We start from the raw sequence: 13593 nt of genomic DNA on the forward strand, positions 1-13593 counted from the left end.
GTAGTTAAAGGACACTGGTCAGAAATGATCCGCCCTCTCCCTTCAGTTCTTCAGGGGAATGGACCTTATTTCTATTGGGAGATGAGCCTACAAGGTCAGGCCTGTGGGAGAGGTCACACCTAACCCTCAGGTGCAACTAGACCCAGTTTCCCATGGGATAGGTGGGGAGGGGGTTCGAGGAACCCACCCCCCAGGGGCAGGCTCACCTCCCTCAGCGCCATATGCATGCAGAGGGGTAGAGCCATGGGTTTTTAGAAAATGGTTGGTGAGGCCCTGGCAGGCTGGGGGAGGAGAGGGCCACCCTGCTTGGGTTTTGCTGCTGCCAGGCTAGTTTCCTATCTCCAGGAAGCTAAGTCCCAGTGCTGCATGACAGAAGGACAAATCAGCAGAAAGTGATGTTCCCAAGGTCATTCAACTTCAGGGAATTAACCCAGTGTGACAGCTGCCCCACTTTGGAGCTTTTTATCTTCAGAATTCCACTGCATTCCCTTTCCCTTTGTTGTTCCCCTCCTTTCCCCACTTCCTCCCCTCCCTTTTCCTTCCCCCTTTTCCTTTCTTGCTTCTCCTTTGTACTTGAAGGCACCCACATGCAGAGCTGTGGGTGTGAGCTGGAGGGAGAAGGTTCACAAAGGGCCGTTTTCCCCATGCACAGCTAAGATGCCAACAGCTAAGTCTCCCCAGAACAGCATCAGTTAGGCATCTTGGGGTGTGACGGGGAACATTGCAGGACAGCGCTGCAGGAAAACCAGCCAGCAACACACGAGCCAACCCCACTGGTAGTCTGAGTCCAAAGGCTCAGAGACATGGTTTTGCCTCCTGGCTGAGCCATCAGCTTGCTCTGCAACCTTAGATAAGTCCCAATCTATTCTCCCTTGCACCCCAGTGTCCCCACCTGTCAGAAGAGGGAGTTGGCCTGGTGATCTGAGAGCTTTTCTTCCTTGCCACCTGCAGTGGGCGTTTTGATGTTGGCAAAGCCTTTCCAGCGGAAGTCTCATATCCCAGCCCCAGCCACAGGCGTCCACTCCCCTGAGGGGGGAAAGCCTGCAGCCCTGGCAAAGGTTGAACAACCCGAAATAAATAGCTAGCCCAGAATCCTGGGGATCGTGCCGCCTGCCACCTGACCCTGGCAGAAGCCCACAGATGTGTCAGCTGGGTGTGAACCTTCAGCAGACAGGGGCCCTCTTTGAAATAACTTCTAAGGAGCCCAGCATGTGAGGGGAGGCAGTCAGGATCCACTTACAGCCCCTGGGAGGATGCCTGAACCTGGTACAGCTCCATTGATAACTTGGACTCTGTCTCTACCTGAGGACTCTTCAGAAGAGTCAGAATAGGAGCCCCTGACCTCCAGGCAGCCTATTAAAGATGGGTCTCTAGAAGCTAGACAGACTCCAAAGAAACCTGTAAGTTCCTCTGACTCCGAGTTACTTTAGACAAGCTACTTGGCCTCTCTAAGCCTCTACTTCCATATAAGGAACTTTGAAATATGCATACATTTATTCAATGAACACTAGTTTTTTGATCTTCTTTCCCTGTCCGGAATAATTGCTTTTCTGCTAGTAACTAGGATGGAGATGTAATCTCTCTGAATATGGATTCAGCATCATTTAACTCCCTGTCTTCCTAGGATCACTCTGACACTGGCCTGCCCCATGGACTTGAAGAATTTCCCCATGGATGTCCAGACCTGTATCATGCAACTGGAAAGCTGTGAGTCCTTTGCATGAGTCCTTTCTAGAGAACCAGGCTCCCATTTACCAAAAAAAAAAAAAACAAAAAAACACTGTAAAAACTCAAAATACTACATAAGGGCTTTGCTTGTAGAAAATACACTAGAAATATAACTGCCCTTACCTTCTTCAACCGAGGCACAAGTTTGGAGTCAACAGCATTCTCCAAACAAGCATTGTTCCATGTCTCTTGTGACTGTGCTTATCAGGAACTGAGGAGAAAGATCTCAAATAGGCCAAGATCCATGAACTCCCAGTGATGTTCACTTCAGCAGAGGAGAGGCAACTGACTGCACAAGTAACTCTTACTAAGGGCAGCCAGTGCTAAGAATGTTGGTAGACATGCAAATGCTGCAGCCACTTGGCAGAGGAAGGAGAGGGTATTGGAGGCTTTGTGAAGGACCAGGATTTTAACAGATTGGAAGCCAGGTGCGGTGGCCCATGTGTATAAGCCCAGTAACTTGGAAGCTGAAGCAGGAGGATCACAAGTTCATGCCCAGCCTGAGCAACTTAGTGAGAATCTTTCAAAATATAAAACTAAGAAGGTCTGGGATATAGCTCGGTGGTAGAGTCCCCCTGGATTCAATCCCCAGTAGTGCTAAGAAAGAAAACCTGACTTCCTACATTGCAAACATAGAAACCAACTGATTAACTTAAAAGTTCAAGAACCAGAGCACAGCATTTAAGTGTTGGGAACTAATGGACCATTTGCTTGGAGCACCGCCTCCGAGGGGAATCAGTACCAGCCAACTCAGAACCTTCTTTACCTTTCTCAAGAGTCAAAAGTCCTGGGGCAGAGAGTCTGATTAGTCTAGCTGGTGCCACTATTTCATACCTTATCCCCTCCCAGCAGATAGTCCTACCATGAACGTGAACAGTAGAGTCATCCCCCACCCCAAGAAAATCTAGTGCAAGAAAAAGAGGGGGCTGGCCAGGATGGTGTGCAGGCAGAGCATCATGGGGGCAGGAGAGGGCACCAGGACAAGCTAAGGCACAACATGGAGGAAGGAGTGGGGGAGGGTTGTGGGGGAGGTATAAACAAAGTTTTGCCCTCCTTTGTGAGAAAGAGAAGGCTGCATGATCCCGTGAGTTCCATCGAGTGACTGATGGCTCGCCCAGCCTCTAACCCTAACCCCAACGCGCTTCTAACAAGTGACCCTAGGTGATCACTGCCGCTTCTTCTCATCCCATCCCAGTTGGATACACCATGAATGACCTCATCTTTGAGTGGCAGGAGCAAGGAGCTGTACAGGTGGCAGATGGACTAACCCTGCCCCAGTTTATCCTGAAGGAAGAGAAGGACCTGAGATATTGCACCAAGCATTACAACACAGGTAGGTATGCGGGGTTGCTGTCCTCAGATCCCACCCCCAACCAGGACCAGAGGTCATCTCAAATGCTCATATTCTATCACTGATTCTGTAGTGCTTGTACAGTGCCCGTGGTGCACACAGATCTGTATTTATCACCTAGTGGTTAAGAGAACAGGTTTTGAAACCAAAAAGTGGTTCTGAAATTTTCTCCCCGTGAGTCCTGGGGTAAGTAACTTAAGTTTAGGCCATACCTAATTACAAGGGAAGCTGGTAAAAACAGTCTTTATTCGAGGTAGCAGAATGGATCCTGTTCCTAAGGCTGAAGGGAAGAACTCATATTGGGAGGACAGTCCCTATCACCCAGGAATTGGCATTTCTGATAGGGCAAAAGTATAGAGAATACTCATGCGAGACCTCAGCAAGAGGGAGCTACCTTGTAGTAACTAGTTAGAAGGGGTCCACTCACCTGGGAGCCACAGGAAGAGAGGAAAACCACAACTGCTTAGCTCACACCCTGTCTCTCCTTGGCGGGGAGATCGATACGGGAATGAACTGGTGTTGGATCAAGACTGGCTTTGCATGCCCTGTCACAGACTGGGGGAGAGCTCATGGAAGCACTGTGGGGGACAATCAGTGAACTGGCATGTCAGCTGGCAGGCTGGTGGGGAGCTGCTGTCTGAACCCAGCTGAGAGGAAAGGTATTGACTGGTGGCAGGTCACAGAGAAGAAGGGGTGAAGGGGAGGAACTGAGAGAAGCCACTCCAGGCTCTGGTGCAAATAGAAATCCCAGTTGAAGAGACAGAAAGCCTGGATTCTGGTCCATCTGGGATCCTCTTCTGGGTCAGCTCAGAGAAGTCTCAGAGCCTCCAAAGGCACTGTCTTCATCCCTGAGCAAGTGAAAGTACAGGACATGCTCACGACAAGGGAGGGAGTGGGGACCAAGGTCAAGGATGGTGATATTGATGATGATGATGATGATGATGATGATGATGATGGAGACAAGTAACAATTCCAAGCATTTATAATATCTGAGGATTGTGCTAAGTTCTTCAAAAGCATCATCTCATTTTATCCTCACAATAACCATACGAATAACCACATGAAGTATGTATTACTAGTACTACTACTATTACTGCCATCCCTTGGTATCAACAAGGGATTGGTTTCAGGACCCCCACTGGACACCAAAATCCAAGAATGCTGAAGAACTTTATATAAAATGGTGTAGTATTGGCACATAACCTACACCCATCCTCCTGTGTACTTTATCTAAATTACTTGCAATACCTAATACAATGCAAATGTTATGTAAATACATATCATACTTTACCATTTAGGGAATAATAACAAGAAAAAATGTCCATACATGTTCAATATAGATGCTTTTTTTTTCTGAATATTTTCTACCTGCATTTGGTTGAATCCATGAGTGTAGAACCTGCTGTTATGGAGGACAAACTGTATTATCCCCAATTAACCACAGATGAGGAAACAGATACAGAGCCATTCATACTCTTGCCGAAGCACACAGCTAATGCATGGCTGAACCAGAACTCCACTCAAGGCTATTTGACCCCAAACCCTTTGCTCCCGCCCACCAGCCTAACTTGTGTTCTCACTATAATTTCTTACAGGTAAATTCACCTGTATTGAGGCGCGGTTCCACCTGGAGCGGCAGATGGGCTATTATCTGATCCAGATGTATATTCCGAGCCTGCTCATCGTCATCCTCTCATGGATTTCCTTTTGGATAAACATGGATGCAGCACCAGCCCGTGTGGGCCTGGGCATCACCACTGTGCTCACCATGACCACTCAGAGCTCTGGCTCCAGAGCATCCCTGCCCAAGGTCAGTGACACTGCAGAACACCTGCACAGAAAAAGACAGCACTCATCTGCCTAGACTGCCAGAGACGTGGGGATCATATGGAACTTATCAGTAGGTGTTTACCTACTATATGTTCACGGTCCAGTGTTCTAATCCATCCAACCTTGCACCAGGCTCAACATTGCATTCCATACAGGCTGCCAGACACCACCTTCTGCTCCATTCTCTACTATCACTAGACACATACTCTGTTTCATCTACTATTCAAACTCAACTTTGCAAACACACACACACAAAAAAAAAAAAAAAACAAGGAAAACTAAAACTTGCCAAGTGCAGTGGTATATAGCTCCTCCACAGGCTGAGGCAGGAGGATCTCTTGAGCCCAGGAGTTCCAGACCAGCCTCAGCAACAACGTCACAAGACCCTGTCTCCAAAAACCTCAAATTCTTAACTTCGCATTCTCCTCCATGCACATTTAGAGCTAATTACCATATTCTTCTCCTTTCACGGTAAATAGTAAATAGTTGTGTCAGGGGTCTCCAAGACCATCGCCACATTCAGAGAGCTGACAGGACTCAGGACTCAGTATATACCCTTGCACTCCCAGCTAAGATTTATCATAGTAACAAACTAAGGATATATTAATAAATTATAATAACACAGGCAGACACAGGAATCCATGTCTGGCTTCTTAACTCTCTCCCTCCCATAAGGAGTCACAAAGAGCTTACTTATTCAAACAACAAAACTGTAGACGCGTGATACATCTGTCCAGAGAGGCAGAGACTCTCTTGGTACTGAGCACCCAAAATTTTAACTGGGGGCTGGTACTTTCTGCCTAACATGTACCAAAATTTCAGACTCCTTGGTGGAAATCAAAAGTTCAGCATAAAGCATGTTCTTGTATAAGCAGTTACAGTACAGTGAGCCATGCTCATCAGTTAGGGAAAGTAGGAACAGTCCCCAAATGCAAGATCCCAGACACCAGTCCAGGGTCAACTTTGCAAGCAAGTCCTTCTTAAAAATGACAGCCTCATCTATGCTATGGTGAGAGATATCCAAATTGGCATATGCAAATTACCTGCATCACTGCTCTTGTGCCTTAGGGCAATGATTAAGTAAAATAAGCGTTACTTGAACACAAGACATCAATATTTTGACTTTCAATCTGATAACCAGGAAAGCTACCAAGTGACCTGTGGATGGGTAACAGAGATAGTATGGATATGCTGCACAAAAGAATGCTTCATATTCTGGACAGGATGGGACAGGATCATGCCAGATTTCATCACACAGTTCAGAACACTGTGCAACTTAAGACTGATAAGTTATTATTTCTGGAACTTTCCATTTAATATTTTAGGAGCATGGTCACATCTGAAACTGTGGAAAATAAAATGGGAGGTAAAGGGGGACTGCTGTTCCACTCTCCTCGGCTCTCACCCCGCTGCGTTTCTCCCTACCCTCGCTCCAGGTATCCTACGTGAAAGCCATTGACATTTGGATGGCAGTTTGCCTGCTCTTCGTGTTCTCAGCCCTGCTAGAGTACGCCGCTGTCAACTTTGTGTCTCGGCAACACAAAGAGCTGCTCCGATTCAGGAGGAAGCGGAGACATCACAAGGTAGGCCTTTGGGTCACTACCTAAGGAGGGACAGCTGGCAGTGGGTGGAAAGTTCCAAGCAGTCTTGTCTTGTGATACCTTTTTTCCCTGGGCCATCCTTCTCATTGGGCCAGGCAAGCAAGAAATAGGAATTAAAGTCCTAGAGATCTTTAGTTTCACGCCCCACACCCCACATAATGACCTAGTTGGGTCAACAGGCGGTCACTCCCACAATCATGATGGCAACCACGCAGAAGTTACCAGGTTACCTAAAGGCAGAACTAATGGAGCAAAAGCTGAAGGGTCAAGGTAATAGCTAACTGTATACCTAAAGACGGGAGGGTGGGAGACGTGTGTTGGTTTTTTTCTGCGAGACTACGTTACTTCACTGGGCTTGGTTCCAGAAGGAAACTGTGCTAGAAAAGGCGGGATCTTAAAACAGAATGTCAAGGTTCCAGGTCTTTATTGCCTGTCCCCAGGGAGGGGCCACAAGCAAATCCTCCTCCCAGTGTGGGGATTGAATAAAGGAACGTTTGGCAGGCTGTCTTTTAAAAGTCACCAACATCTGTTAACTCAGAGGTTATTAAATGCCATTGGGGAGAGGGCAGCCTGTTGGATCCAACCACCCCCCGCCCTGGACCATATCGACCTCCCCACAAGACCTTTCTCCTGGGGATCAGAGATTCCACTTCCCTCTCTAGCCTCATCCCTTTGCTGTCTGATCACCAACCACAATAGCTTTTTTCTTAGCTCCTCGTACACAAAGGACATCAGACATCGCATTCTCTCTTCTCTTCTTGCTTTTCCAGTACCAGTACACCACCGCACTTGATATCAACCCACTCCTGTCCAGTTCTCAGCTGCTGAAGGCCTAGGTCCTTTGTTAAGGCTTTCATATAAGGGTATCAGGTGTGTTAGTGCAGTTTGTATCCTACAAGGGCCCTAGCCAAGGAGGGACTCTTCCTAAGCCATGTTCTGGCTTGAGACTTTATCTGAAAGGACTCCAGTTCACATGCCTAGAGAAAGGGACCCCTTTTTTTTCTAATGAGCACAAAGGTGCTGTGTGTGCTAACCAAGGCCATGTTCCAAATGAACTCGATTTCTATCCTTCTAAACATTGTGTTGGTCAATAGTTACACATTCTACCATGTGATTGTTTAATGTCCTTCTCTTAGTCACTGAGTTATAGGCCCATAAGGACAGAGACCACGTCTGGTTCTGCTTAGTACTACATGTCTGGTACCTAACACGGAGCCTGATGTATTATGAACGTACAATAGGCCTTGTTAAACAATTGAACAAAGGGAGAAACACACTAATGGATAAAGAGGAAGCCTTCCAGTCAGACAGCCTGCCCTGAAATACTTCCAGTGGCAGATTAGGGCAATCAAGAACCCCAGACACTCTGATCTATCAGGTTACACCACTCACCTGTGATATACCAAGGTCTTACAAGCTTCAGACGGACCTATTTAAAATAACTACTGAATGCTATCAATTACAAAAAAACCTCTGGCTCCTGGATTTTCTTTAGAATATGACTTCACGTTAGCCTCTTTCTGGGCCCAGTTTCACCAGCCTTAAAATGGACTCAATGTGTCAATTGGGAGAGACTGGTGGGGATCAAATTAGAGGATGGCGGAGAAGCTGTGTCAAAAAGTAAAATGAGGGTGGGGGCTGCGGCTCAGTAGCAGAGTGCTCGCCCAGCATGTGCAAGGTCCTGTGTTCGATCCTCAGCACCAACCACATGAAAATAAAAAACAAATAAACTAAAGGCATTTCTGTCCATCTACAACTACAAAAAAAAATTAATTAAAATGGTTACTACACACACATTTCCATCAATGTGTTTCTTAAACATCAGTGACATGATTCAGTTGACTTTTGGCAGTGTGCTAAAGGGAAGAGGCACCCCCTTCTGAGACAGAGGAAGTCCTTGGAGTTAAGACATCACCATGCATTGGGAAAGGGATCTGTGGGTTCTGCAACTAGACCATCTTAAAAGATCCCTAGCCTTAGTCCTTTTTATACTGTCCACTAGATTTCTAGCTACTCCCTATTAAAAAAATATGTAAGCACCAGGCATGGTGGCACACACCTGTAATCCCAGCAGCTCAGGAGGCTGAGGCAGAAGGATTCAAGTTCAAAGCCAGCCTCTGCAATTTAGTGAGGTCCTAAGCAACTCAGTGAGACCCTGTCTAAAAATAAAATATAAAAAGGGATGGGGATGTGGCTCAGCATTTAAGTGTCCCTGGGTTCAATTCCTGGTACCAAATAATAATAATAACATGTAAGAAAGAAACTGACCAAATACAATTGTCTCTGGAATTTTTTTTTGGGGGGGGGGCTGCTTGTGCATGCAAGGCAAGCACTCTACCAACTGAGCTATATCCCCAACCCTCTGGGATTCATTTTTATTTTCCTTTTTTTTTATTTTCCCTGCATTTTCCTCTGCTAAAGACACTTGTTGGAAACACTTATTTGGAAAGACTATGTCCAAAAATGTGACTAAACCAAACCTTTCAATTGGGCACCACCACTATACAACTCCAGGAGGTATATTTGCATAGACGGCAGTGTAAACGGAGTCCCCTGTGGTTAGGTACCAGGTAGCTACTGTACTCCCAAAGGCTAGCTCCAACATCCCCCATACCCAATTCCCCCCTAAAGGAAAGCAAAAACTTTTATCTCCAGCCAGGTAAGGTGTGAACAAAACCACTATCCAGAATTGATCACATTCTCCTGCTCAGCTCCCTCCTGCAAGAGAATCTCAGAAATCATCTCTTTCTCTCCTCTCTTGCAACTGAAGAGAGACACTGACCACAGTGAGACAGAGCAAGCCCCCAGGATCCCACTGCAAGGACAAATGGCACAGGCAGGGGAAGTGCTCAAGGTGTTCTTTCCAAAACATTAACCATACACCATGAGCTCTTATCTGTTAAGCAGTGAGGCAGATAAACATAATCCTGAATTTATGAGATCATAAACAAGAAGTAAAACCTAACTCAAGGCACAGGTCACTAACTGGTACTAAGAAGGCTAAATTCAAAATGCAAATATCGTGGATTTAGCCAGCAGCGTTTAAAAAATCTAGAATAAGGTGCTCAGATCTTTTTAAAACCACACTTTTGGTGTCACTTGACAAAATCACAGCATCTGACCGTACTGGCCACACAATCCCACATGAAATTCATGTGCCGGAACTGTCTTTGGGTACAGAATGCATTCTCCAGATTACCACCACCTCTTCTAACAGATTGCCTAATGAGGCTGTTCACTTGAGCACTTGCAGTTCTCTCCGCTGTCCTGTTGGGCACATTTGAGTTCATGTGACCTCATTCATAAGGACTCTGAACTTGGCCCAAATCTCAGAAACTACAAGGACACAGATTTGGCCGCATCATAGCAAAGAACTTCCTTTGGATTAAGCCATTCCAGCTGAGGCTTATACATTAGAGGTATCCAAGTGTGGGTCACAGAAATCTCCTTTTAGCAGTAGTATGCAGAAGGGATTTTAGGCCCGAGATTGTGATCGGAGAGGAACTAGACACAGGCCTGAATTTCTGGAAGACTGTGATCTTGGCCAAACTCCCCAACTCTAACCATTCTCCCATGCTACCTCATTTGTTGGGCAGAAAGCATCTAGTCTTCCAATCCCTAGGCAGCCTCATTAGGCAGATTATTAGAAAATTCTGTGAGGCCTAGACTCAGCAGGTTTATGAGCAACCTCTCTAGGTTCCAGGGTACACTACCAGATTCCCCAGCTCCACTCCCCAGCCTCAACCCCAACAGCGGATAGGCAGATGTTTCCTGCCACCTGCTGGTTATAATAGGAATAGCAAGCTTCTTTCCGGTCATTCCTAGGGAATTTCCTTTCTCCCAGATACAATGTGAAATTGATAATCTTTTGGCTCAGAGGAACTTTCAGTTCCAAACCTCAGCTCCTTCCATTCTAGTGTTTAACAGATGAGAAAGGCAGAGAATAATTCATTCCTAAGATACATAGAAAGTTAATGTGGTGGTACTTCCCTACATATAAATACAGTCATCCCACCCAAATGTTGAGTGTACTTCAATACTCCACAAGGGCAAATTTATATTTAAATGTCACAGAGTCAGAGCTAGACCCCTTTCATGTATCGAGCCTGGTAATCTGGCCAGCAAGTACTACTCTCCTTGGCCTGAAATAAGCCCTCTCCTATTGCCCTACTCATAGATGAATATTTGTTGAGAACCTATGTGTAACAGAGTTTGCCTAATTTCCTCCACTTCTGTGGTGAGGGTGTTGGACCAGGTTCATTCGTTTGACCAACATTTCCCTGGCATTTATCATGAGTCTCAGACCCTCCCGGTGCCAGGAATACAACCCCATTTAAACAAATGAACAAAAGCCAGGAAGCTAAGGCTGGTGACGATGAAGAAGTATGAGTAACCATTTATTTATTCAATCAACTTTGAGCTCATGTGCCAGGACCTGTTCACATGTGTTGAGGTTGTAGTGACCATGACAAGCTTTCCCTCTGCTTTCACAGAGCTGACAATCGAATGGGAGAGACAGACATTGGTCAAGGAGGTACAGTGGAATAAGAGCTTTTTTTTTTTTTCAATGCTGGGGGTGGAACCTAGAGCCTCTTGCATTCTAGGCAAAAAACCCCAGGAATAAGAGCTTTAAAAGTGCCGGGGAGTGGGGGGCACTTTTACTGAGCACATAGCTAACCTCTCCTTGGGAGCTCAGGGAAGGCTTTTTTAAAAAAAAAAATAATATTTTTTTCTTGTTATTTTTAGTTACAAGTGACCATAGAATGGAATGTATTTTGATATTTTACACATACATGGAGTATTACTTCCCATTCTTGTGGTTATACATGATGTGGAGTTACACTGGTCGTGTATTCATAGGTGAACATAGGAAAGTTATGTCTGGTTCATTCTATTCTTTTCTCTTCTCACCCCCCCCACTCCTCCCTTCATTCCCCTCTGTCTAATCCAATGAACTTCTGAGAAAGAAATTAGGCGAAAGAAAGAAAGAGACGGGGGATATAGCTCAGTAGCAGAGCTCTTGCCTAGAGTGCATGAGACCCTGGGGTGATTCCCAGTGCTGGAAAAAAAAAAGAATGAATGAAAGAGAAAAGAAAAAGAAAAAATGAAAAGAAGAAGAAAAAAGAGGAGTCAGAGGCAAGGGTCAGGGCTAGGTTGTATTCCAGGAAAAAAGGACAACTTGAACAGAGATCCAAAGAAGAAAAGGCAGATATATTTCAAATATATGGAAATACTGCAGGGTGACTGGGGCATAGAAAGTTAACTAGAGAACGCCATAGCGAGACTGGAGGTAGACAGGATCCAGGTCATCTGAGGCCTTGCTCACCATGTTAAGGATTTTCTTTTTCCTGAAATCAATGGCAGCCCTATTAAAAAGTTCCAAGAAAAAGATAACCAATAAGATCTCTTTCATAATAATCCAGATGGGTGGGGGGTGGCAGGGAGGCTGGCAGCCTCCAGACTAAGCTAAAGGTTGTTGCAACAAATCCAGATGCTGGCCCATCCTAGGGTGGCACAAGTAGAGACAGAGAGGCACCGGCAAGTTCTGTATTGAATATCTTATTCTCGGTTAGCCCTGTCCTGCACAGAGACAAGCAAAAGACAGAATTCCTATCCTAAAAGCGCTCCATATCTAGGAAGGCCATGTGAGCTGATAAAACGTTCCCAGAACCACACACTGAATCAACAAAAAGTTCAGCTGAAACCAAAATACTGGAGTTTCAATGCCACTGCAGAACTTTCATGGAGAGATAGCAAGGCTGGATGTGACGAGAGCAGACAAAAGTGCTTCCATGACTCAGGCCAGGGCAAGATCACACTGACCTGGAGCAGGGACAAGCCAGTGGGATAAGGGAAACAGGCATTTTGCACAAGGGAAACAGAAATAATCCAACAAAGCTGGCAGAGGTGCAAAGCACATGGGGGAGGGGCACCCTGAAAAGGTAAGTTGGAACCAAATGATGAACAAGATCTTCATAAAAACCCAGAGGTTACAACTTCCAGGGACGTGGGGACAGGAGGCAGGAAGAAGCTATGGCTTCCCTGGCTTGTGAAACAGGAAGGTTGAGATCTCTTGTTCTCTCCTGGGTAACAAGGGGGTGGGGACCAGGGCAAGGAAGCAACAGAGGCAAAACAGGGGATCTGTCCAAATTGTCCTCTGAACTTCAGACCAAAATCCATTACACAGCACTGAGTATCGACCCAATGAAATGTCTGAGGGTCAAAACCTTGAAATGTAGTGAGGTAAATCTTAACCCGTCGTACAGGAAAAAGTGGAAGAACTCTGAGACTCACAGAAGGAAGGGATTTGCCAGCCCATGATGGTGCTGAGATCTAGCATGGACCTCCAGAATTTGAACCACATTCCCATCCCCTGGTTTGCACCTGTTTCTGCATGCAAGTGGCGCCCCTCTATAAGGCAGAACTCCCCAGCCAGCCAAAAAGCCTTCAGACACCTGGGAGAGTACATTGTGGGGATCAGGGAGAGCCAGATGGGCATGGCCTGGCCCCGGGGGAGTGCCTTGCAGGGAGGGTGCCCAGCCCCTGTCTTATTTTAAGTAGAGCCCCATGTTGAATCTGTTCCAGGAGGATGAGGCAGGAGAGGGCCGCTTCAACTTTGCCTATGGCATGGGCCCAGCCTGTCTGCAGGGCAAGGATGGCATTTCCGTCAAAGGCGCCAACAACAACAACACCACCAACCCGCCTCCCGCACCATCCAAGTCCCCGGAGGAGATGCGAAAACTCTTCATCCAGAGGGCCAAGAAGATCGACAAAATATCCCGCATTGGCTTCCCCATGGCCTTCCTCATCTTCAACATGTTCTATTGGATCATCTACAAGATTGTCCGCAGAGAGGACGTCCACAACCAGTGAAGGGCTGGGATGTGGGGGGATGCTGGGGGAGGCTGGGACAGGGCAGTGGGGAAGCGCACAGGAATCTGGGAGCCTAAGGAAGAGAGGGGAAGAGGGAGGGGCACATACACAACTCTTGACTCCCTCTCTCTCTCTGCAATATGTGCAATAGCAAAATGCACTAATGCATGAATTCTAGAATGTGGCACTATCTATTAAACCTGGGGTGGG

At 46.3% G+C, this 13593-nt stretch overlaps 1 protein-coding gene across 3 annotated transcripts in view; it reads left to right on the forward strand.

Annotated features, from left to right (window-relative positions):
* The window catches only part of Glra1 (glycine receptor alpha 1), a 78766-nt gene extending 65209 nt beyond the window's left edge, over positions 1–13557 (forward strand). Inside the window, exons 5-9 of one of the 3 annotated variants that reach the window (XM_015492811.2) lie at positions 1625–1707; positions 2924–3061; positions 4675–4889; positions 6346–6492; positions 13072–13557. In XM_015492811.2, the coding sequence (XP_015348297.1) occupies positions 1625–1707; positions 2924–3061; positions 4675–4889; positions 6346–6492; positions 13072–13383 (895 nt within the window). In that variant the 3' untranslated portion in view covers positions 13384–13557. The remainder of the gene's footprint in view (positions 1–1624; positions 1708–2923; positions 3062–4674; positions 4890–6345; positions 6493–13071) is intronic. The other 2 variants (XM_015492812.2, XM_048814662.1) reach the window with 2 other exon arrangements.
* Positions 13558–13593: the final 36 nt, after the last annotated feature.

The sequence above is a fragment of the Marmota marmota genome, unplaced genomic scaffold, assembly GCF_001458135.2.
Source record: "Marmota marmota marmota unplaced genomic scaffold, marMar, whole genome shotgun sequence".
Lineage (NCBI taxonomy): Eukaryota > Metazoa > Chordata > Mammalia > Rodentia > Sciuridae > Marmota > Marmota marmota.